General features: G+C 41.8%; 1 protein-coding gene across 1 annotated transcript in view; it reads right to left on the reverse strand.

The window, feature by feature from the left end:
- LOC143035256 (growth arrest-specific protein 1-like) overlaps positions 1–22,500 on the reverse strand; it is a 49,121-nt gene that overhangs the window by 13,683 nt on the left and 12,938 nt on the right. Inside the window, exons 2-5 of the mRNA XM_076202075.1 lie at positions 12,106–12,451; positions 7,990–8,106; positions 6,943–7,139; positions 4,526–4,907 (exon numbers count right to left, since the gene is read on the reverse strand). Of these exons, the coding sequence (XP_076058190.1) occupies positions 4,556–4,907; positions 6,943–7,139; positions 7,990–8,106; positions 12,106–12,444 (1,005 nt within the window). The 5' untranslated portion in view covers positions 12,445–12,451 and the 3' untranslated portion in view covers positions 4,526–4,555. The remainder of the gene's footprint in view (positions 1–4,525; positions 4,908–6,942; positions 7,140–7,989; positions 8,107–12,105; positions 12,452–22,500) is intronic.

A 22,500-nucleotide genomic window follows, 5' to 3' on the forward strand; every position in this document is an offset into this window, starting at 1 on the left:
AAACGGAATTCCCAAAACATTAGAGGCTAAAATTCAATGTTTTTAAAACTCAAGATCACCTTTACCATTCGTTCCCCCTTCGACTGTAGAGAAGTTTGAATTGTTTGTCACTTATCATTAAATACGGTTACGTACTACACAATTCCCTTTTATTCTATCGTTGGATTTCATTTATCCAAGGGGGGGGGGGCTGGTAGTGCTTATACGATAAAAATAAATAATAAGCGTTACCGTTATGACGTGGTCCATTTGACAACACACTCGGAGCATTGGGTAAATATACAAAAGTTCAACTCCATTATAAACATTTACACTTTTAATATCTTGTACCTAATATACATTTTATTCAGTTACGGAGGTAGTTTAAACTATCTTTTTTAACGTAATTTATATATTTTGTCATTGTAAGATAATTCAACTATCGAACGCAGCATATCAACCTATAATACGTGTTCTGTATACACACACGCACATTACACCGTGTATACAGTCATATGAACACAATTTCACGTACACACACACAACACAGTGGTAGCGATCGCGACTGCCACTACGGCGGTCCGAGTTCGAATCCCGCCCAGGGCTGAAATAATTTTAGTATCGCTGCGCTGCAAGTGGTTACACCAACTCTCGTGGGCGGGGTGTTGGGGGTGTGCGTGCATGTAAGGTCACAACATTACCCATAGATCGGTCCTATGTGAACTCTGATCTCTTCCGGGAGGGTAATAGCTGTCGATCACGAGTCCGACACGTGATCCAAGACCATGGTGAATATCACACACACTTCAACGGTGGATCCCTCTCACTTTAGAAAAGTATACACAAATACTTCAGCGCGTGCGCGCCCGTTTGGTTAGTGTATGTCAAGAACAAACACACACAAACACACAGTATGTGTGAGGGCGTTTGGTTTGCACATTTCTTTTTCATTTCATTCCAAATTTACAACACTAGGTAGTACGTTGATGAAAATAAAGAGAGAGAGAGAGAGAGAGAGAGAGAGAGAGAGAGAGAGAGAGAGAGAGAGAGAGAGAGAGAGAGAGAGAGAGAGAGAGAGAGGCAACAAGTGGGGGAGAGTGAGTGAGAGTGTGTGTGTGTGTGTCTGACAGAGAGAGAGAGAGAGAGAGAGAGAGAGAGAGAGAGAGAGAGAGAGAGGAAAAGATTTATTGGTCTCACCCTACATGTCTGCATTACGTGAGAGAGAGAGAGAGAGAGAGAGAGAGAGAGAGAGAGAGAAAAGACCATCCTTCTTGATTTGATGGGAAGCCGACATTGGGGGAACCAGCGACGGACCTCGTCCTTCAGTCTTTCTTCGGCCAAAGAAGTCTTGATGATTTCAGTCAGTCCAAGACGTCTCCAACGCGGAAGACCACTCTAGCTGAATAACATGGCCTCCCCCATTCTCAGCAAAATCAAAGAAAAATTTGATTTTGTGGATAACTTGCTGTCGTGTTTGTTTACTCTCTCTCTTTCTCTCCTTTTCTCTCTAATACACCAAAGTCAGGCGAAAGTCCTGTTCATTGTGTTCGTTTCATGAAGAAAATATATGTGTATGTATATACGTGTACACACACACACACACACACACACACACACACACACACACATATATATATATATATATATATATATATATATATATATATATATAATAAAAAATATTTGGGTTGCCTTATCTTCCTCTTTTCATCCTCTCTTTTCATCATCTCTCCCTCCTTCCTCCCTCTTTCCCAAGGTACCTTTCTCCTTCTCCCTACTTTCCCACCACGCCTCCTTCCCTCCCTCCCTTCCTCCTTCCCAAGCCCTTCTCTCCTTCCCTGGGCAGGGCATCGTGTTTCTTTCCTGCGACGGCGCCACTGTGTCCTGCCGGACCTCGGAAGGGACAATTGTCCTCCAATTCATTTTTTTTTTTTGTCCTCCAACTCAATATTTTTTTTTTTTTTTTTTTTTTTTTTAAATGCGAGAGACATCCTTGTTTCGGTTCCCACATATAATGAAATGAAAAATATAAGAAAAGTAAAAAAGAAAATAGGAAAAAAGGACAACGACACCGAGTTAATAATAAAAACGTATAAAGACAAATGACAACCGAGAGGCTTCAAACAAGAGATTATAAGGAAAACCAAATAAAAACAGTCACAGTGACGATGATGGCGCTAATAATAATAATATTAATAACAATAAATCATCATAAACACATTCCGGCTCGAATTTCATATCCAGGAAACCCACAGCCCCACAGAAGCCAGCAACGGTCCTCAGGACAGTTCCCCCTCCCCGCCTTCTCCCACTGATCTGAAAATATCTGAATATAGTTCTTTTGTAGTATATGAGTGGAGGATTTTTTCCATTTTATAAACAAACGTTCCCATACGAAACCCAAAGAATAGTGATCATGAGAGAGAGAGAGAGAGAGAGAGAGAGAGAGAGAAAAGGGGGTGTTACGTGATAGTGAGAGAGAGAGAGAGAGAGAGAGAGAGAGAGAAGAGGGTGTTACGTGTTCGTGAGATAGATAGATAGAGAGAGAAAGAAAGAGAGAAGAAGGTGTTACGTGTTCGATAGATAGAGAGCGAGAGAGAGAGAGAGAGAGAGAGAGAGAGAGAGAGAGAGAGAGAGAGAGAGAGAGAGAGAGAGAGGAGTGTTACGTGCACCCGGAGAAGTAACAATTGGCTCTGGCCTTGGGAATCGACCGCGGGACCTTCAGCCCTCAAGGGCGTGGGTGGTCACACACACCTCAAGTTTTATCGACAATTAACTGACGACATATATATTACGTCAAAAAGTTGCCGATTTCAGTAATTTTTTGGCCACATGCTATCGGCAACTAGTTGATGATATAACGTCAAAAAGTTGCCGATTTCAGTCACCTTTAGGTCACACGCCAAGATTTATCAACAACTATATTCAATTCCAATAAAAAATTACACACGATTTCTGCCGTGCAGCTCGGTACAGTTGGTAATCCTGCAGACTCCTGCTCCACACTGGCACGAGCGACATGCAAATTCCTCACCTCCTTCAGAAAATATTATATTTCTCCTCTTTGTTCATAATGTAGGAAATTTTGGTTTCGATCGTTAGAAAGAGCAGTCACTCTACAACTGTAACAAAAAATTGAGAACTCGATCGCGTAAGAAACAAATTATGTGGAGTTAAAGTCATGGAAGAGAAATGATCGGTTCATACACATATTTACTTATAATCGATGTTTACAGTAATTATGACAAGTCTATCATAAAACACGTGTTCTCCTACATATGCAAGTAAACACGATGGTGCATTCAGATTTCACATAGAAAACCATAAAAAAATAAGTATTTCTATCAATATTTTGCGTCCCGATTTGTTCGTGGCGCTAAAGGAGCGAGCGAGGGAGGGAGGGAGCGAAGAGGGATGATAGTAGATGATAGTAGCTGATTCCTTCCCTACTCCTACTCCTCCTCCTTCCAACATTTAATTTATTATAAGAAAGTCTCCGTTTTCTATCATTCTTACCCTAGACTATTTCTATGTAATGAGAATATATCACTCTGTGGAGACGGCAGACAGATTATTTGAGTGTATTAAAAAAGGTACGAAAGATAGATATAAGTAGGTTACACAGAATAGTATGATTGTAAATTACATATTTGTCACTATCAAACATAAAGCAAAAACACTCATTAAATCAGTGAGTAGAATAACTACCTCCCTGGGCCCACGAGCGTCATGACACAAAATATTGATAAAAATCCTTAATTTTCATTTTTACGACTAAATGAAACCTGAATAGAACACGCGTTTTATTCTACGGTTATTATAATTGCTGTAAACATCAATTTCGTTTTCTCGACTTCAATTCCACACAATTAGTTTCTTACCCTATCGATTTTTGAAAAAATTTGTTACAGGTGTGAAATGACTGCTATTTCTAATGTTTGAAACCAAAATTTCCTACTTTTTTAACAAAGTGGAGATATGTAATATTTTCTGAAGGAGGTGAGGAATTTGCGTGTCGCTGGTGCCTGTCTGCAGGACTGCCAACTGTACAGAGCTGCACGGCACAAATCGAATGTAATTTCTTATTGGAATGGAGTATAGTAGCGGACGATATACAGTCAAAAAGTTGGCGATTTTAGTCAATTCATGGTCACGCAAGTTGTCTATATTACATAAAAAATTTGCCGATAAAAAAAAAAAATCAGTAAATTTTTGGTCAAACATGAAGATCTATCGACAACCGATTAACGATACTACGTCAGAAAGTTGGCAATTTCAGCCAACTTTTACTCACACGAGGATGAGTAATGGACTACACTCCTGCCCTCTATGAACGCTCCGTGAAATTAATATTTCAGGAAAAAATGGCGTGTGTCAAATTGTCCACAGAATTCCATTACAGAGCGTCGTATAAAGAGCAGACAGCTCTTGGAATTGCTCACTCAAGATTGTAGTTACTTCCTCTCAATAATATGTTTTTTCCCGGGGGGGGGGGGGTTCTCTCTTTCTCTCTAAAAATAATAAAATAAATAGATAAATTACTTACTCCATTTCCTGGCCGGGAATGTAGCTCTCGCTAGGTCCAAGGTCCTCCTTCAAGGTGACGAAGGAGGAGGACGAGAACGACAAGGTAGCGGGCAGGATCCGAAGCGGCGGTGACGGCGGCGGCCCGGCCTGACCCAGACTCGGCCTCGGAGGGTCCGCCCTCGGGCGCGGGCCCCGAGGACGACATGTCGACCTTATTGGTCTCCTCCTCCTTGGCCTGGAGGTCCTCCTCGTCGACGTGGTAGAAGCAGAGGCGGGCCATGTTGTCCTTGATGGCCACGCAATCAAAAGACTCGCTCCCGTCGCAGATGCAAGTCTCCAGCTTGGCCGCCTTCGGCTGACGCTGCAGGATGCTGATGCTGTTGTTGCAGCGGTGGCTGCACCTGCAGCACCAGCACCAGCCAAGAGGAGGAGGAGGAGGAGGTGCAGGAGGAGGAGGAGGAGGAAGAGGAGGAGGAAAGAGGAGGTGCAGGAGGACGCGGGGCACAAGGAGGTGCAAGACGAGGAGGCGGAGGAGGAGGAGGAAGAGGAGGAGTAGGGGGAGGAGGTGCAGGAGGAAGGAGAAGATGCAAGTGGAAGGAGGAGGTGCGGGAGTAGGAGGTGCAGGAGGAAGGAGGAAGGGGCACGAGGAGGAGGAGGAGGAGGAGGAGGAGGAGGAGGACGAGGAGGTGCAAGAGGAAGGAGGAAGTACAGGAGGAGGAGGGGGGAAATTTGAAAAAAATTGTGGGGAACGAGGAGCAAGAGGAAGAGGAGGAGGACGGGGAGGAGGAAGAGGAGGAAGAATGGGATGAAGTTCAGGAAGACGATGAGCAGGAGGAGGATGAGGAGGAGGAGGGAAGAGGGAGAGGAAGAATATGAACAAGTTCAGAAGGAGGACGAAGAACAGGAAGAATAGGAAGATGAGGACATCAAAGAGCAGCAGGAATAGGATGAGGATGAGGAATAGGAAGAGGAGGAGGAGGATGAGTTGAAAGAGGTGGGAAAGGACAAAGAGGAAGTGGAGGAGGCGTAGGAGGATGAGGAAGTGAAGAAGGATGAGGAGGAAGAAGAGGAAAAGTAAAGAAGGAGGAAGAATAAAATTAGGTAAATGAATAAACATATAAAATTAAAAATTCTAAACAAATAAATTGCAAATGAACACAAAGAAAAAGGACGATAACGATTATAAAAACAAAAATAATAATAATATGTTCCACGTTTCTGCCCCATACAATGCTGTTGGCACAATCCCTTCTTCATACAATCTCCTCTTAGCATCCATTCCCAAATGTCTATTTCTCATTACACTTTTTAATCCACCAAGGCGTTTACTTGCTTCTCTCAATCTACATTCTACCTCCACCTCCACTCCTCCCTTTCCGCCACATTCGCACCCAAGTATCTAAAGCTGTCCACTTCCTCCAGTCTCTCTCCGTTAATATTCACTTCTAATTTGCTGCCGTATTCTCCCACTGTACATTTCATCATCTTACTTTTACCCACATTTATCTTCAACTTCCTTCTTTTGGACACCTCCCCAAACTCTGTTAATTTCTTCCTTAATCCCTCCTCTGATCCTCCTACAATCGCAGTGTCGTCAGCAAACAACAACTGGCTTACCTTCCAACTTTTCTCCATTTTCTTTAACCATCTCCAATCCCCGACCCACTACCCTTGCGTTTACCTGTCGCACCACCCCATTCATGTATAAATTGAACAGCCAAGACGACATAACACAAACCTGGCCAAGTCCCACCTTTACCTCAATCCATTCACTCCATTTCTAACTAACACAGGCTCTACTACTCTCGTAAACTCTTGACTACTCTTAACAGCTTTCCTCCTATCCCGGATATCTGCAATACCTCCCACAGTGCCTTCCTGTCTACCCTGTTATATGCCTTTTCCAAATCCATAAAGGCCCAAAAAACATCCTTACCTTTTCCTAAAACTTTTTCACATATCTGCCCTACCACAAAAATCTGATCCACGCAACCCTTGCCTGTCCTAAACCCACACTGTTCCTCACCAATTACTCCCTCTGTTCCTCTCCTAATCCTCTCAATCAAAACCCCTCCATAAGCCTTTCCAAATACACTCAACAAACTGATTCTTCTGAAACTACTACACTCACACTTGTCCCCTTTTCCCTTGTGCAGTGGAACTATACAGGCATTCCTCCAGTACTCTATTCTCTTTTAGACAAGCATTAAACAACCTCACCAGCCAGTCCACCATCACTGTACCTCCCCTTTTTAGACACTCAGCATGACACCTATCCAACCCAACGTCAAATGGGGCACGTAGTCGGTATTCCACAACGCGGCAGCATGGGACGCTAACCGAAAAAAAAAAAAAAAAAAAAAAAACCACGCCCGCGGCTATAGGGGGCGCGTACTCGGTACCCAAGCACATCACCCCACGACACTAACCACTTACCCTCGCCCGGAGAACATTCTCCTGCAGAGTCTGTCGTAGTATTGGAGTGCCGTGGCACAGAGCGTGTCGGCGGCACAGATCCAGTGTGCCACGTTGCATGACACGACCGTGTCGGCCGCGTTGGCCAGCAAGACCTCGTCCCGACACACCTCCGCCCGCGCCTTCGCCTGGCGACACAGGTCGTGGCTGCACTCGCACTGAAGGGGGGGAGGGGAAAAGAGAGGGGGAGGGGGAGAGAGAAGGGGAGGGGGAGAGACAGAGATATATAGATAGAGAGGGAGAGAGAAGGGGAGCGATAGAGAGGGAGAGAGAAAGGGAGAAAGAGAGAGAGAGAGGAGAGAGGGGGAGAGAAAGAGAGCGAGAGAGAGAGAGAGAGGGGGGGACAGAAAGAGAGGGAGAGAAAGTGAGAGAGAGGGGGAAGAGAGAGAGGGAAGAAACAGAGATATATAAATAGAGAGGGAGAGAGAAAGGGGGAAGGAGAGAGGGAAGAAACAGAGATATATAGATAGAGAGGGAGAGAGAAAGGGGGAAGGAGAGAGAGAGAGAGAGAGAGAGAGAGAGAGAGAGAGATATAGAGAATTATCATAAAAATTATTATAAATAAATCAATTATCACTAATACATACATTATATATATGTATATATACGAGTATATATATATTTATATGTATATATATGTATATATACGAGTATGTATATATATATATATATATATTTGCAGAAACCACCGGGAAATTGAAAAAACAGATACCGAACGTTTTCGTCTATTTAGACTTGAAAATGTCTAAATAGACGAAAACGTTCGGTATCTGTTTTTTCAATTTCCCGGTGGTTTCTGCAAAAATAGTTTATCACGTGTATTTTTGTGATTTCTTTGCATATATATATATATATATATATATATATATATATATATACATATATATATAATTACAAAATTATCATACATGACATAAAACAAATTATTCCCAACTCTTCTTCACACACATTTGACAGTATACTGACACATTTTAGACACGTTCTTGGCACACTGTTACGTTCACTTACGTTCATGAGGACCTGACCGTCGTCGTTGGACGTGAGGGCGATCAACGAGTTCCGACAATAGTCGTCACACTCGTCCGTCCGTCCCTCGATAAGGTCAGCGCAGCCGAGCATATAATTCTACAGTAGCAAGAACACAAACAATTACAAAAATTATATAAATAAAAAAATAAACTTATATAAGTCAATATACAATAATAATAAACATATAATCATAAACATAATAATAATAATAATAATAATAATAATAATAATAAAATACTATAGTAGGATGAACACCGAGACAATTAATATATAAAAAAATTAATAAAATAAAAAAATAAACAAATGAAATAAAATAAAAATTAAACAAATAAAATAAAATAAATAGAAAAAAGGATAAAAATAAATACATAGAACACAGAAACAATTACAAAAATTATATCAATAAAAAATAAACATAAATGAATAAGTTAATATACAATAATAATAAACATATAATCATAAACATAATAATAATGATAATAATAATAATAATAGAATACTATTTATGAGGATGAGCAGATAATAAATAAATAAATAAATAAATAAAATAAACAGATAAAAGGATAAAAATAAATATATAGATAAATAATAATAATAATAATAAAAAGTAAAATAATACTGCAGAAAGAGGAGAGGCACCGAAACAATTACAAAAGATAAATAAAACAATAAACATAAATATATGTATATATAATAATAATAATAATAAATCGAATAACACTGCAGTAGCAGCAGCAGCAGCAGGAAGACAGAGACAATTACAAAATATAATTAAACAAACGAATAAAATAAATACATAAATAAATAATAAACTAATATAAACAAGTAAATTAAATTGCAAAATAAATAAACAGCCCAGCATGTAGTTCTGCGGCAGGAGTAGAACCAAGGAACACAATTACACAAAATCAATGAACAAATAAATAAAAAACAAGAATATGGAAATAAATAAATAATAAAGAATAAATCAAAGAATAAAAATAAACATACATATAATAATAAGAAATCAGTGAAATAATAATAAATAAATAAAATAATAAAAATAAATATATGAACAATAGTATTTATACTGAGACATTCTGACAGGTCGAGGTAAGTAAAGTAGGAAACACAGGAATAAAACTCGGACTAAGACTCCTGTGTTTCCTACCCCCACTCGACGTCAATAGTATTAATAATTATCTATATACCAGCGATTTTTTCGCCCTTACAAGGGAGGTAGCCAAAGTGAAAAGGCACGTAGGCACTGGTGATGGATATGGAGCTGCCTAGTGTAGGCCTTATGGTCTCTTGCAGTCTCCTTCATTCTTATGTTCTTCCATCCACCCCCCTTTCCTCCCTCTCTCCGTACCTCCTCCTGGATGACGGGTCATCCCTGCATCTCGCCCACTGTCCCGGGTCAGAAGCAATGTAGCAAGACACAGCACATCCACAGCAAGGCCGCTTCACTTCATCGGCGACCCCCCCACCCTTTCGTCCCCTCATGCAGAAAAGGAGAAGACGGGGAGAAATCCCTTCGAGCTGCGTCAAATTATCATTTACATAACCACACTCTAACAACCCCTCCCACTCCCTAAAAAACCCTCCCACCCTCCCAGCCATTCTCCATTCACCCCTATCTTCTGTCTTCTCCCTTCCTTCCTCCACAGACATTCCCCTCTTTCCCAATGCCCCTTTTACCCCATCCATCCATCTCATCCATGGTCGTCCCTTCATGTTCACTCCTTCCACCTCTGCCTTGCACACCTCTTTTACTAATCTTTCTTTACTCACTCTTTCCATGTGTCCAAACCATCCCAATACTCTTTCATCAACCATATCTACCATCTCCTTTTCCACCTCCGCTCTCCTCCTCGTTTCTCACTCTATCTAACCTTGTAACCTCTACTACATAATAAAAAATACAATAATAAAAAATATACAAATAATTCTAATAACAAATGAATAAACAATGGTAAAAATAAAATAATAAGAATAAACATAAAAAAAAAATCACCATTCGACTCCCACGGAGTGGTAAGTGAAAAACCCCAGGTAGAGCAAGCCCTGTCTGTTGCTGTAAGCCGCCGTTTCTCTTTAAGCCGATGTTTGGGTCGCCTCCCCGTCTGGTCAGGGTTGTTGTGAACCCACGCAAGAAGCACGCATCGGGCCCCGGGAACCGAACTCACGACCAACTGCTCGCGAGTTCGACACGGTATCCACTATAAAAAAAAAATCCACAGGACCAATTCATCGTCCGTCACCATTACCCAAGGCGCCTCGACAGCCTGATCACGTGATCAGGCGCCTGTAACCAATGGGAATCGAACTCGGGAGTTCCCCTCCTCCTAACCACTCCCTCCCGGCAGCAGTGGGCACCCTCATGCTTATGTACGCATTCGCGTGTGCGTGCGTACATACGCACACACACACACACGGGGGGGTGGGGGATTGTAAGCAACCTCTTTGCATACGCACTAGTGTAGCGCTCCTCCTCCTCCTTCCTTATTCCCCTCCTCCTCCTCCTCCTCCTTCCTTATACACCTCCTCCTCCTCCTCCTCCTCTTCTTCCTCCTTCCCCTCCCCCCACTTACCTCCTCCTTCCTCTTCCTCCTTCTTCTCCTGTCCTCCCTAGTCTTCCTCATACTCCTCCTTCTGCTCTTCCTCATTCTCCTCCTCCTCGCAGCCCTCCTCCTTCTCTCACTCACAAAGTCCTCAGTCCTGTGAACACACATGCATCCTTACACACCCCGGGCACTCACTCTCTCACTCTCTCACTCACTCACCCTCCTCCTCCTCCTGGACTCGACTCTGAGATGGAAACGGAGAAGAGGAAGAGAAGGAGGAGGAAAGAGAAGAAAGGGAAAAGGAAGAAGAAGATGATGATGACGGGAAGAAAGAAAAGGAAGGTCAAAGAGGAATAGGAGGAGAAAGGGGAAAAGGAAGATGACGAGGAGGAGGAGGAAGATGGGGAGGAGTAGGAGGAAGGAATGGAGGAGGAGGAGGATGGGAGGGAAGAGAAGGATGGGAGGGAAGAGGAGGATATGGAGGAGGAGGAGGAGGATGGGAGGGAAGAGGAGGATATGGAGGAGCAGGAGGAGGATGGGAGGGAAGAGGAGGATATAGAGGAGGAGGATGGGAGGGAAGAGGAGGATATGGAGGAGGAGGAGGATGGAAGGGAAGAGGAGGATATGGAGGAGAAGGATGGGGAAGAGGAAGAAGAGAAGGAAGAGGGGAAAGAAGAGGAAAAGGAGGAGGAAGAGGAGGAGGAGGAGGAGGAGGAAAAGGAGGAAGAATCGGTGAAAGAGGAATACAGTACTATGGCATACAATCCCGACAAGGCGCTCTGCCGGGGGTGAGGGGCATCAAGACCAGTTTCACTCTCGTGCGGGATTTATGTGTGTGTGTATATATATATTTATATATATATATATATATGTATATATATATACATATATGTATATATACATATATATATACATTATATATACATATATATATACATATATATATATATTATGTATGTATGTATATATATATATATATATAATATATATATATATATATATATAATATATACATACATATATATCTATATATACATATATATATATTGTATATGTATACATATATATATATATATATATATATATATATATATATATATATATATATATATATATATATATATATACAGTCTGACATCCACTACGGACAAGAGGTACGCAGCATCCGTAAAAGATAATAATAATAATAATAATAATAATAATAATAATAATAATAATAATAATAAATCGGAGAAATACTACCCCCTCACCCTCCGGGATAGAACCGCTGGTTATGCAGAAGTCTCTTCTCACGACCAGCATCACTATCAAACCACACTACTACTTCTAAAACCATTGATATCACCACTAGCACCACCCGAAGGTGGACCTTCCTGAAGGAGAACCTAGCCAAAGGACGACCTACGTGAAGGAGGGCTTTCCTGAAGGAGGACCTTCCTGAAGGAGGACCTTCCTGAGGGAGGACCTACCCGAAGGAGGACCTTCCTGAAGGAGGACCTACCCGAAGGAGGACCTTCCTGAAGGAGGACCTAACCAAAGGAGGACCTACCTGAAGGGCCATGCTACAGCCACTGCGAAGGGCACACTTGATCTTCGCCACTTCGCACGACTGAGGCGGTCTGGCCGAAGTGGTCGACGTTGTGGCAGGCAAGAGGGACATGTCGACGAGGGCGGTTGTGTTGTTGTTGGTGACGTTGTCGTCGAAATTGGCCGAACTGGCGCTGGTGATGACGGAGGTGGTGTTGGTGGTGACTGTGATGTTATGGTTCTCCTGCTGGAGGTTTCTGTCACTCTCAGGGACTCTTCGAAGACGCTGAGGCTTTGTGCGACCCACCAGGAGTAGCAGAAGAAGGAGAAGGTGAAGGAGTACCCATCGCAGACTCCTCATTGTCGATCTGAAGACAGAAGGAAGAAACATCTCAATAGCTTCACCAAACCAACATAAACACGCCAATTTGTTCTAATTCTATTAAGGTATATTTCGGCCTAGTTCCATTATTTAGTTTTCGAATTTTAACAGTTCCGTTATTACTACAATGAATCAATGCATTTATGCAAATTACACACACACACACACACGCTCCTCTACCACGCCACGTCACCAGGCACAACAACAAACTTGTGCCCATCAAAGCGCCGTGGACTGACCGCATATTTTTATCTCAAATTAGTCTAGTCCTAAAATTAGCACAAACTGTACATTGCCAATGTATCACTCTATCACTGTTAACTCAATAAACCGATTATTATTATTATCATTATTACACACACACACGAATCTGACCATTATAGAGTAGGACACAAGACGGTACAAGCGTAGTTCCTTTCCTGTATACCACAATTAACTAAATACAGTTATGTAGCTACACGCATACAACGCTTGCCTTGGACTCTCGTCTCTCGTCGCTTTGGTCCTGCTTCTCCTCTCTCAAGTTCCCTAAATTGGGCTCTTACCTGCCCGCCTGCCCTCGACCCTTGTAACCACTTCGTGTCATCAACTCGACCCTCCACGCGGTGTTTGTGAACACGTCCGGTGTACATTTTGCTACTCTTTGCTCGGCATCCCGAAAGTTAGGTTAGGTATTCACCTTGGTCTTTGGATCACGTGTTGGACTCGTGATCGACAGCTATTTCCCTCTCGGAAGAGAGCTCAGAGCTCGTATATGATCGATCTATGGGTAATGCTGTGACCTTACACGCACACACACACACCCAACTCTCCGCCTAAGAGTTGGAGTAACGACTCGCAGCGCAGCGATACAGAAATTATTTCAGCCCTGGGCAGGATTCGAACCCGGACCGCCGAAGTGACAGTCGGGGACTCTACCAACCGCGCCACCGAGTCGTGTGTGTATGTTTGTGTGTGTGTGTGTGTGTGTTAGCTTAGAGGTAACCTAACCTCATTAAACGAAAGCCTTAGCTCAATCACCGTCTATGTTTGTGTGTGTGCACGTGTGTTTACGCAATTGTATTTACCTAATCATAGTATGCAGGAGAGGAGCAACGCTCGTGGGGTCCCGTCCCCTACTCCAATATTTTTCCTTTATACTTAGCATCATATTCATGTACAAATCCAAATTCATCTATATGTTTGATTTCCAATGATCATATCTACATTTGAATTCATGCTCTGTCCCAACTTGGACAATATTACTTTCTAAGCTATTCCAAGTATGTGTGTGTGTGTGTGTGTGTGTGTGTGTGTGTGTGTGTGTGTGTGTGTGTGTGTGTGTGTGTGTGTGTGTGTGCGTGTGTATATGTATTTTACCACGATCTTGGATCACGTGCTGGACCCGTGATCGACAGCTATTTCCCTCTCAGAAGAGAGCTCAGAACTCATATGACTCGACCTATGGGTAATGCTGACACACAAACACACACACACACAACATTACCCATAGATCGGTCATACGAGCTCTGTGCTCTCTTCCGGGAGGGAAATAACTGTCGATCACGAGTCCAACACCTCGTTCACCAGAGTGGTGTGCAGCGATGCTGAAATTTTCAGTCCTGGGCAAGATTCGAACTCGGATGCCTGAATGAGCGGTCGAGCGCAGTACCACCATACCATCGAGCAGTGTGTGTGTGTGTGTGTCCTATGCGTAATTCATCATAGTCTTTGATCACGTGCTGGTCTCGTAATTGGCATCTAGTACTCCCCGAATGAGAGCTCAAGGTTCATACATTGCCGTAGGTGTGTGTCGTGTGTGTGTGTGTGTGTGTGTGTGTGTGTGTGTGTGTGTGTGTGTGTGTGTGTATGCGAGTGTGTGCATATCCGTGAGCCTGTGGGGTTGTTTGCGTGTGTGCGTGATTCACCATGGTCTTGGATCACGTGTTGGACTCGTGATCGACAGCTATTTCCCTCCCGGAAGAGAGCTCAGAGCTCATAAATGACCGATCTATGGGTAATGCTATGACCTTACACGCCCAACTCCCCGCCCACGAGAGTTGGAGTATCAACCCGCAGCGCAGCGATACTGAAATTATTTCAGCCCTGGGCTGGATTTGAACCCAGACCGCCGTAGTGGCAGCCGGGAACTCTACAAACTGCGCCACGAGTGTGTGTGTGTGTGTGTGTGTGTGTGTGTGTGTGTGTGTGTGTGTGTGTGTGTGTGTGTGTGTCCTTTGTGTTCTGAACCTCTGGAGCGTGGAAGGTCTTCCTCCTGGAGGGGAACGACGATAAAAAAGATCCTTCCCTGTCTCCCCTGAGAGCGGCATCTCACGCGGACACCGTCGCCACCACCACCTCCTGAGCGCCGCAAAGTTGAGGCCCGGGCGGGTGGATGGGACAAGGAAAAAAAAAAAAGAAAAAAAAAAGAGAGAGAGAGAGAGAGAGAGAGAAAGGAAATGAAAGAAAGAAAAAAAGAAAAAGAAAAAGAAAAAAGTCTTTTGAGGTTCACGAAGAACCTGAGAGGCGAAGATAAAGAAAACGGAGGAGGAGGAGGAGGAGGAGGAGGAACCACACTTCATCGAACTCGCTCAAGGAGATCGAGGAACCAAAATCCCCTCGAGGGGTTCTGAGAGAGAGAGAGAGAGAGAGAGAGAGAGAGAGAGAGAGAGAGAGAGAGAGAGAGAGAGAGAGAGAGAGAACCATTGTACAAAAACCGAATAAACAAGTGCGCAGGAAAAAGAATAGACAACACTTGTATGAAGAAAAGGAAGAGGAAGGGGAAGAAGAGGAGGGAGAAAAGGTAATGGCCTAGCACCCCCTCCCCCTCCCCTCCCCCCTTCACCTTCTCTCCCCACCGCAGGCTATGAGTTCCCCCCTCCCTCCCCCTCCCTTCCTCCCGTTACTCTCCCGCAATCCCCTCCCCTCCCCCCCCCCACATCTCTAAAAGGATAAAGGGATTATTATAGAGCAAATCGGATTTGCGGCTTTATCCAACACAGTGGCAAATGGGCGAGCCAGGAGATGGGGCTTCCCTGTGGGTCAATTAGCCGTAGTCTTCGGCCAGGAGGAGGAGGAGGTGGAGGAGGAAGAAGAAAAGGAGGAGGAGGAGGAAAAGGAGGAGGAGGAGAGGGAGGACAATGAAGAGGAGGGGAAGAAGAAGGAGGAGGAGGAAGAGGAGAGGAAGGAGAAGGAGGAAGATGAAGAGGATGAAGATGTGGGGAAGGAGAAGGAGGAAGAGGAGGAAAAGAATGAAGGAAAGGGGAAGGATGAGGAGGAAGATGAAGAGGGGTGGAAAGGAGGTGGGAGTGGAGGAGCAGGAGGAGGAGGAGGAGGAGGAGGAGGGGAAGGAGAAGGAGGAAGAAGAGGGGAAGGAGAAGGAGAAAGAGGAGGAGGAAAAGAATGAAGGAAAGGAAGAGGATGAAGAGGGGGGCAAAGGAGATGGAAGAGGAGGAGGAGGAGATGAGAGAGGAGGGGCTAGTAACTGGTTGAATGACTTGACACTCTGGCGGACCTTTAATACACGATGATCCACCTGATGGCGTCCTAGACCGGTCCTGGCTGCCGCCAGACGATTTTATTCACCAAAACACAAATTCCCTCCAATCAGGATCAAGCATGATTCCTTTGAAATGATCTTAAAATCACTAAACAAATCATAAATAATATAAATATTAATAAATCATAATATAAAAATTAAATCATAATACAAATATTAATAAATAATAATATAAAAAATAAATCATGAATAATATAAATATCAATAAATAATAATATAAAATAAATCATAAATAATATAAATATTAATTAATAATAATAAACAATAAATTATAAATGTATAAATAAATTCACTAAACAAATAACGAATAAATGAAAAATAAATATTTGATAAATGGGTCAAAATAAATTAATGATAAATAAACTAATAAACAAATATCTTCGTGCTCGAACTTTCATCCCTTCCGTTCCCATTGGTCCCTTCCCTATCGTCAGACGATTTTGTTCATCTACACATGAACCCCCCTTCCTTCCAGGGAATATATATATATACATACATACATATATATATATATATATATATATATATATATATATGTATACATATATATATGTATATATATGTATATATATATATATATATGTATATATATGTATATATATATATATATATATATGTATATTTATATGTATTATATATATATATATATATATATATATATATATATATATATATATATACAATTACTTCAATGGAACCTTGTCAACAATTTCGTTGTCAATAGTTTTCATATATATTAGTGATGATCACATGAAAAATACGAACCCCCTCCCCCACTGGCCCTTCCTATGGGGAATGGGGATGCTTCATACAAGAGTCTAGGGCGGATAAGATCACAAGGAAACAATTAGCGACCTGAACAGTTTCTGCTCTTTACCCTAATTCAACTTTTGTCTCATTTAATCTAGCCTTAATCTAATCTAACCTAATATTATTTCATCAATTTACCCCAGTCCAACCCTAATTTAACTAACCTAATATAATAAAACGAAAAACTTAACAAGCTTAACTATCCTAATATAATCATATATAGAACTTAACTTGAGCCCAACTTAACCTGAACTAACCTAATGCAATAATATGAAGAACTCGCTTAACATAACTTAACCTAACTTCAACTAACCAAACGCTAGATGATTATCATTACAGCATACAGTTGACGGGTAGGAGAACTCCGCCCTGAACATAATTCTAAACGACCGCGACCCAAGGTCCCTGTGGTAACCGCGGCCATGGTCGTTCGACAGCCTTCAGAAGACGACCCCGATCTTCGAACAAAAACAATACCAACACAACTTGAACCCGAACTACTATGTACCACTGTCAACTGAATGATACGACCTATCGGGTGCCCTCTGCGGGGCTGGGGGTGGGGCGGGGGGGGCTTGGTCACAGCCACCAGGCATTCCACCCCCCACCCCCTCCCAAGCCCCCTAAGCCCCACATTTCGTTACACTCGGCTGTGGCAGCCTCTAATCCTCAGGTGACTGGCCAACCTACCTCCATACCTGTCGCCCCTACAATACTGGGACACATTCCTCCCTTCTCCTCCTCTTCTTCTTCCTCCTACTCCTCCCCTCTTCTTCTTCCTCCACCTCCTCCTCTTCTTCTTCCTCCTACTCCTCCTTTTATTCTTCCTCCACATTCTTCCACCTCTTCTCCCTCCTCCACCCCTTCTTCTTCCTCCTAGTCCTCCTCTTCTTCTTCCTCCATCCCTTCCTCCTCTTCTTCTTCCTCCACCTCCTCCTCATCCCCTTCTTCTTACTCCTCCTCCTCCTCCTCTTCTTCCTCATGGCAGCGTGGATTTCCTTCGGTTGATTAAAATCGCCTGACGCAATGACGCTATTCTCATCTTTTGGAAATGAATTTTGGGAGGTGGTAACAGCAGGTTTTATTAAGCCGAGAGGTGATCTGCACACACCCATATATATATATATATATATATACATATATAAATATATATATACATATATATACATACGTATATATATGTGTATATATATACATATATATACACACATATATATATATACATACATATATATACACATATATATACATATATATATACATATATATATACATATATATATATATATATATGCATGTATTGGGTCCAATGCGTCCTGACTGATGTATGTACATACCTATATATATATATATATATATATATATATATATATATATATATATATATATATATATGTGTGTGTGTGTGTGTGTGTGTGTGTGTGTGTGTGTGTGTGTGTGTTTTGAGTCCAATGCGTCCTGACTGATGTATGTACACACACACACACACACACACATATATATATATATATATATATATATATATATATATATATATATATATATATATACACTTAACCCTCGATTTGACGCACAAATGTGTGCAGACTCTTGTCGTTATTTGCAAAAGTCCGTTATTTGAAAATCGGGTCCGTCCGTTACCAATACTGGACACCGGACATAAGTCCGTTACGTAGAAAACTGTCGGTTAGGTTTCGGCGTGCACATACGTATTAGATATGTAATAAAAATCTACAGCATATATGTATAATGATGTACATTACAAATAAAGAAGAAATTGAACCACGCCGTTAGGTTTCGGCGTGCACATACGTTACTACCGAACACCTATCGGACAAATTTTCATTTTACGGACTTCGTCCGGAATTTCACTGTTACTACCGGGCACACTTTTTTTTGTCCCTAAATCGAAAGGCCACAAATTCGAGGTCCGCTAAATCGAGCGCTGAGTGTGTGTATACATATATGTGTGTGTATTTACCTAGTTGTATTTTGCGGGAAGGGGAGCTATAAAGGTGATGTCCCGCCATTGTATCTCGCAGTGTCTAGTTTGTTTTTAAACTCATGAATGGTTTTTGCGCATACTATTTCATTATCCAGTTTGTTCCAAGTGTCCAAAACTCTATGTGGAAAACTGTTTTTCTTCAGTTCTCTTCTATAGCTATGTTTTTTTTATTTTCTTTCCATGTCCTCTTGTGTTTCTTTTGTCCCAGTTAAGTAAGTTCTCTCTATCAAGTATCTCTGTGCCTTTCATGATTCTGTAGATGGTCAATAGGTTACCTCTCTCTCTTCTTTCCTCCAGTGTCGGTAACTCCAGTTTAGCCAATCTCTCGTATGATAGGTTTGCAAGTGCAGGTGCCATTTTTGTAGCTGCTCTTTGGATTCTTTCTATTTTCTTTATATTCTTTTTGGTACTGGGGGACCACAATGTCGCCGCATACTCTAATCTAGGCCTTATCAATGTAACCAATATTTTTTTTATCATGTCTTCGTCCAAGTATGTAAATGCCACTTTTATTGATCTTAGCAAGTTGTAAGTCTCCCCGACAATTTTGTTAATCTGTATATCATAGGACAAGTCGTTCGTGATAATTACACCCAAATCTTTTTCGGATCCTACTTTCTTTACTTCCTTGGTTCCAATTGTATATTTTCCTGATATTCTGTTTTTGCTTTTTCCAAACTCCATTATGCTACACTTCTTAGTGTTAAAGTCCACTTCCCATTTCTGACTCCAGTTCCATACCCTATTTAGGTCTTCTTGCAGTGCTTCACAGTCCTCATCAGTTTCTACTTTCCTTAACAGTTTGGCGTCATCAGCAAAGAAGCTCATATAGCAGTTCACGTCCTCGTCCATGTCATTCATATAGATAGCAAACATTATTGGTGCCAGTACAGATCCTTGCGGTACTCCACTGATCACCTCTTTCCAATCTGAATATTTTTCTCTGAGCACTACTCTCATCTTTCTACCAGTCAGAAAGTCCTCCATCCATTTTAGTAGGTTTCCTTGTATTCCTCCTATGTGTTCCAGTTTTTTTTTAGTAATTTTCTGTGTGGTACTTTGTCAAAGGCTTTTTGCAAGTCTAGGAATGCACAATCAGCCCATCCACTTCTTTCTTGCACTATGTCTATTAGTCTTGAGTAAAAGCATATTAAGTTTGTGGTGCATGATCTTCCTTGTCTGAACCCGAATTGTCTTGGGTTTAATATGTTGTTGTCTTCCAGATGTTTTACCCATCTATTCTTGATTATTTTCTCACAAATTTTGGCTATAGTGCTTGTTAGTGATACTGGCCTATAGTTGGTGGGTTCTTCCTTGTTTCCTCCTTTATATATTGGTACAATGTTAGCATTTTTCCAGTCCTTGGGTATCTTTCCTTCTTTGAGTGAGCTGTTTATTAAGATGTGTATTTTGTCTGTTAGTTCTTCTTTGCACTCCTTTAGAATCCAATTTGCAATACCATCCGGGCCATGTGATTTTCTGACGTCCAGTCTTGATAGATGTTCTGATATTTCTTTTAGTGATGTTGTAAACTCACTCATGTGGGGAGATTGCTTGTTATTATCTATGTCCCAATTTTGTATTTTCTCTCTGGTGAAGACAGATTTAAAGTGATTGTTCATGTGTGTGTGTGTGTGTGTGTGTGTATTCCGGGACAATAGCATGCCTGAACCTCACACAAACACACACAGATATGTGAGGTTGAGTGTACTAAATTGGACAGCAGGAGACGGGACCTCAATACAATACAATACAATAAAGTAGATCCAATTAGATAAATTCACGCACACACACACACACACACACACACACAATAGCTTTCAGACAACCAATACTTTTACATAAAGCACATATACGAACATGACTGCGAACATATACGGACACAGAGAAAGAGAGAGAGAGAGAGAGAGAGAGAGAGAGAGAGAGAGAGAGAGAGAGAGAGTGAGTGACCTGGCCCCATATCAGGTCGCACCTGAGAGCGACAAGTGGAGGAGGCGAACCCACCGCCACAGCGACGTCCCTCCCGTCTTGTTTGTACTATCTCGTCGAGTCAAGGGTCCTTGTTACTTCAGTTAATCTTCCTCCTCCTCCTCCTCCTCTTCCTCCTCCCCCTCCTCCTCTTCTTCCTCCTCCTCCACTTTTCCACTCAGGATTGTCTAACATCCTATTCCTTTAACCCGGTGATATGTGCAGAACAGCGCTACGCATTTGGTAGAGTTCCCGGCTGTCACTACGGCGGCACGGGTTCGAATCCCACACAGGGCTTAAATCATTCCAGTATCGCTGCGCTTCGAGTCGTTACTCTAACTCTCGTGGGCGGGGAGTTGGGTGTGTGTGTGTGTGTGTGTAAGGTCACAGCATTACCCATAGATCAGTCATATGAGCTCTCTTCCAGGAGGGAAATAGCTGTCAATCACGAGTCCAACACGTGATCAAAAACCATGGTGAATCACACATACAAATAGATGCTGTATATATATATATATATATATATATATATATATATATATATATATATATATATTCAACCACAATAAACTTTAATTCTAAGCTATCAATATCGAGAGCGTCTCGAGGAGGCCAACAGGCAGAAACTAAAACGTGGTACAGCCAAGGACTCGAACCTGTGCTAGCACGTGACAAGTGTTAGTGACTTAACCGATTGCGCCATCAAGTTATAAGTTGAGCACAACGTTTCTTATATATTTGTATGTTCGAGTTACACGTACACGAACTTTTGCGTTCAACCCATCTCCACTATGATAGTACAATTGGTAGGTATACGAACGCAGGAAAGTAATTGTACAACACTGAATGGGTCCCAGTGAACAGATATACATTTTTATCAACAGCAATACACTTTAACTCGAGCATACAAATATATAAGAAAAGTTGGGCTCAACTTATATCTTGATGGTGCAATCGATTAAGTCACTAACACTTGTCACGTACTAGCCCGGGTTCGAGTCCTTGGCCGTACCACGTTTCAATTTCTGCATGTTGGCCTCCTCGAGTCTTTCTCGATGTTGATGGCTTAGATGTTGATGGCTGCTATAGTGAACATCATCATGCAGCTATGTCAAGCATGATTACACCGCTAAAGTAAGCATGAACATGCTGGTACGGTAAGCATAATCAAGCTGACTAACAACAACAATAATGATAACTGCTATATCGAGTTTAACTAACTCATTGGCCGCAACCCCATGGCCTCCGTCAACGGTCCTTGTGTGTATATGTGAATAAAATCTTAACCGCTGAACAATTTTAATCAGCTGATGTCACGCGATGACACTGAAGGATTCGAACCACCCCATTCCGCGCAACCAGTACTATCATTTGTCATTATTATTAATATTATTATCATTATAATCATTATTATCATTACCATTAATATTCTAGTACTTTATTATTTTATCATTATCGTTATTATCACTATTATTATTAAACTACTACTACTAGTAGTAATGAGAGTACAATAATAATAGTAGTAGCAGCAGCAGCAGCAGTAGTAGTAATAAGATCAGCAGTAGTTTAATTTCGAACCTTTTACCGAACCCAACAAACCATCACATTATCAAACGACTATTAGTAGTAGTAATATTAATGCAATAGTACTACTACTAGTAGTGGTAGCAGCAATAGTTTAATTTCAAACCTTTACCGAACCCAACAAACCATC

The sequence above is a fragment of the Oratosquilla oratoria genome, chromosome 18 (genome assembly GCF_046742065.1).
Source record: "Oratosquilla oratoria isolate Oo_2021 chromosome 18, ASM4674206v1, whole genome shotgun sequence".
Classification (NCBI taxonomy): domain Eukaryota; kingdom Metazoa; phylum Arthropoda; class Malacostraca; order Stomatopoda; family Squillidae; genus Oratosquilla; species Oratosquilla oratoria.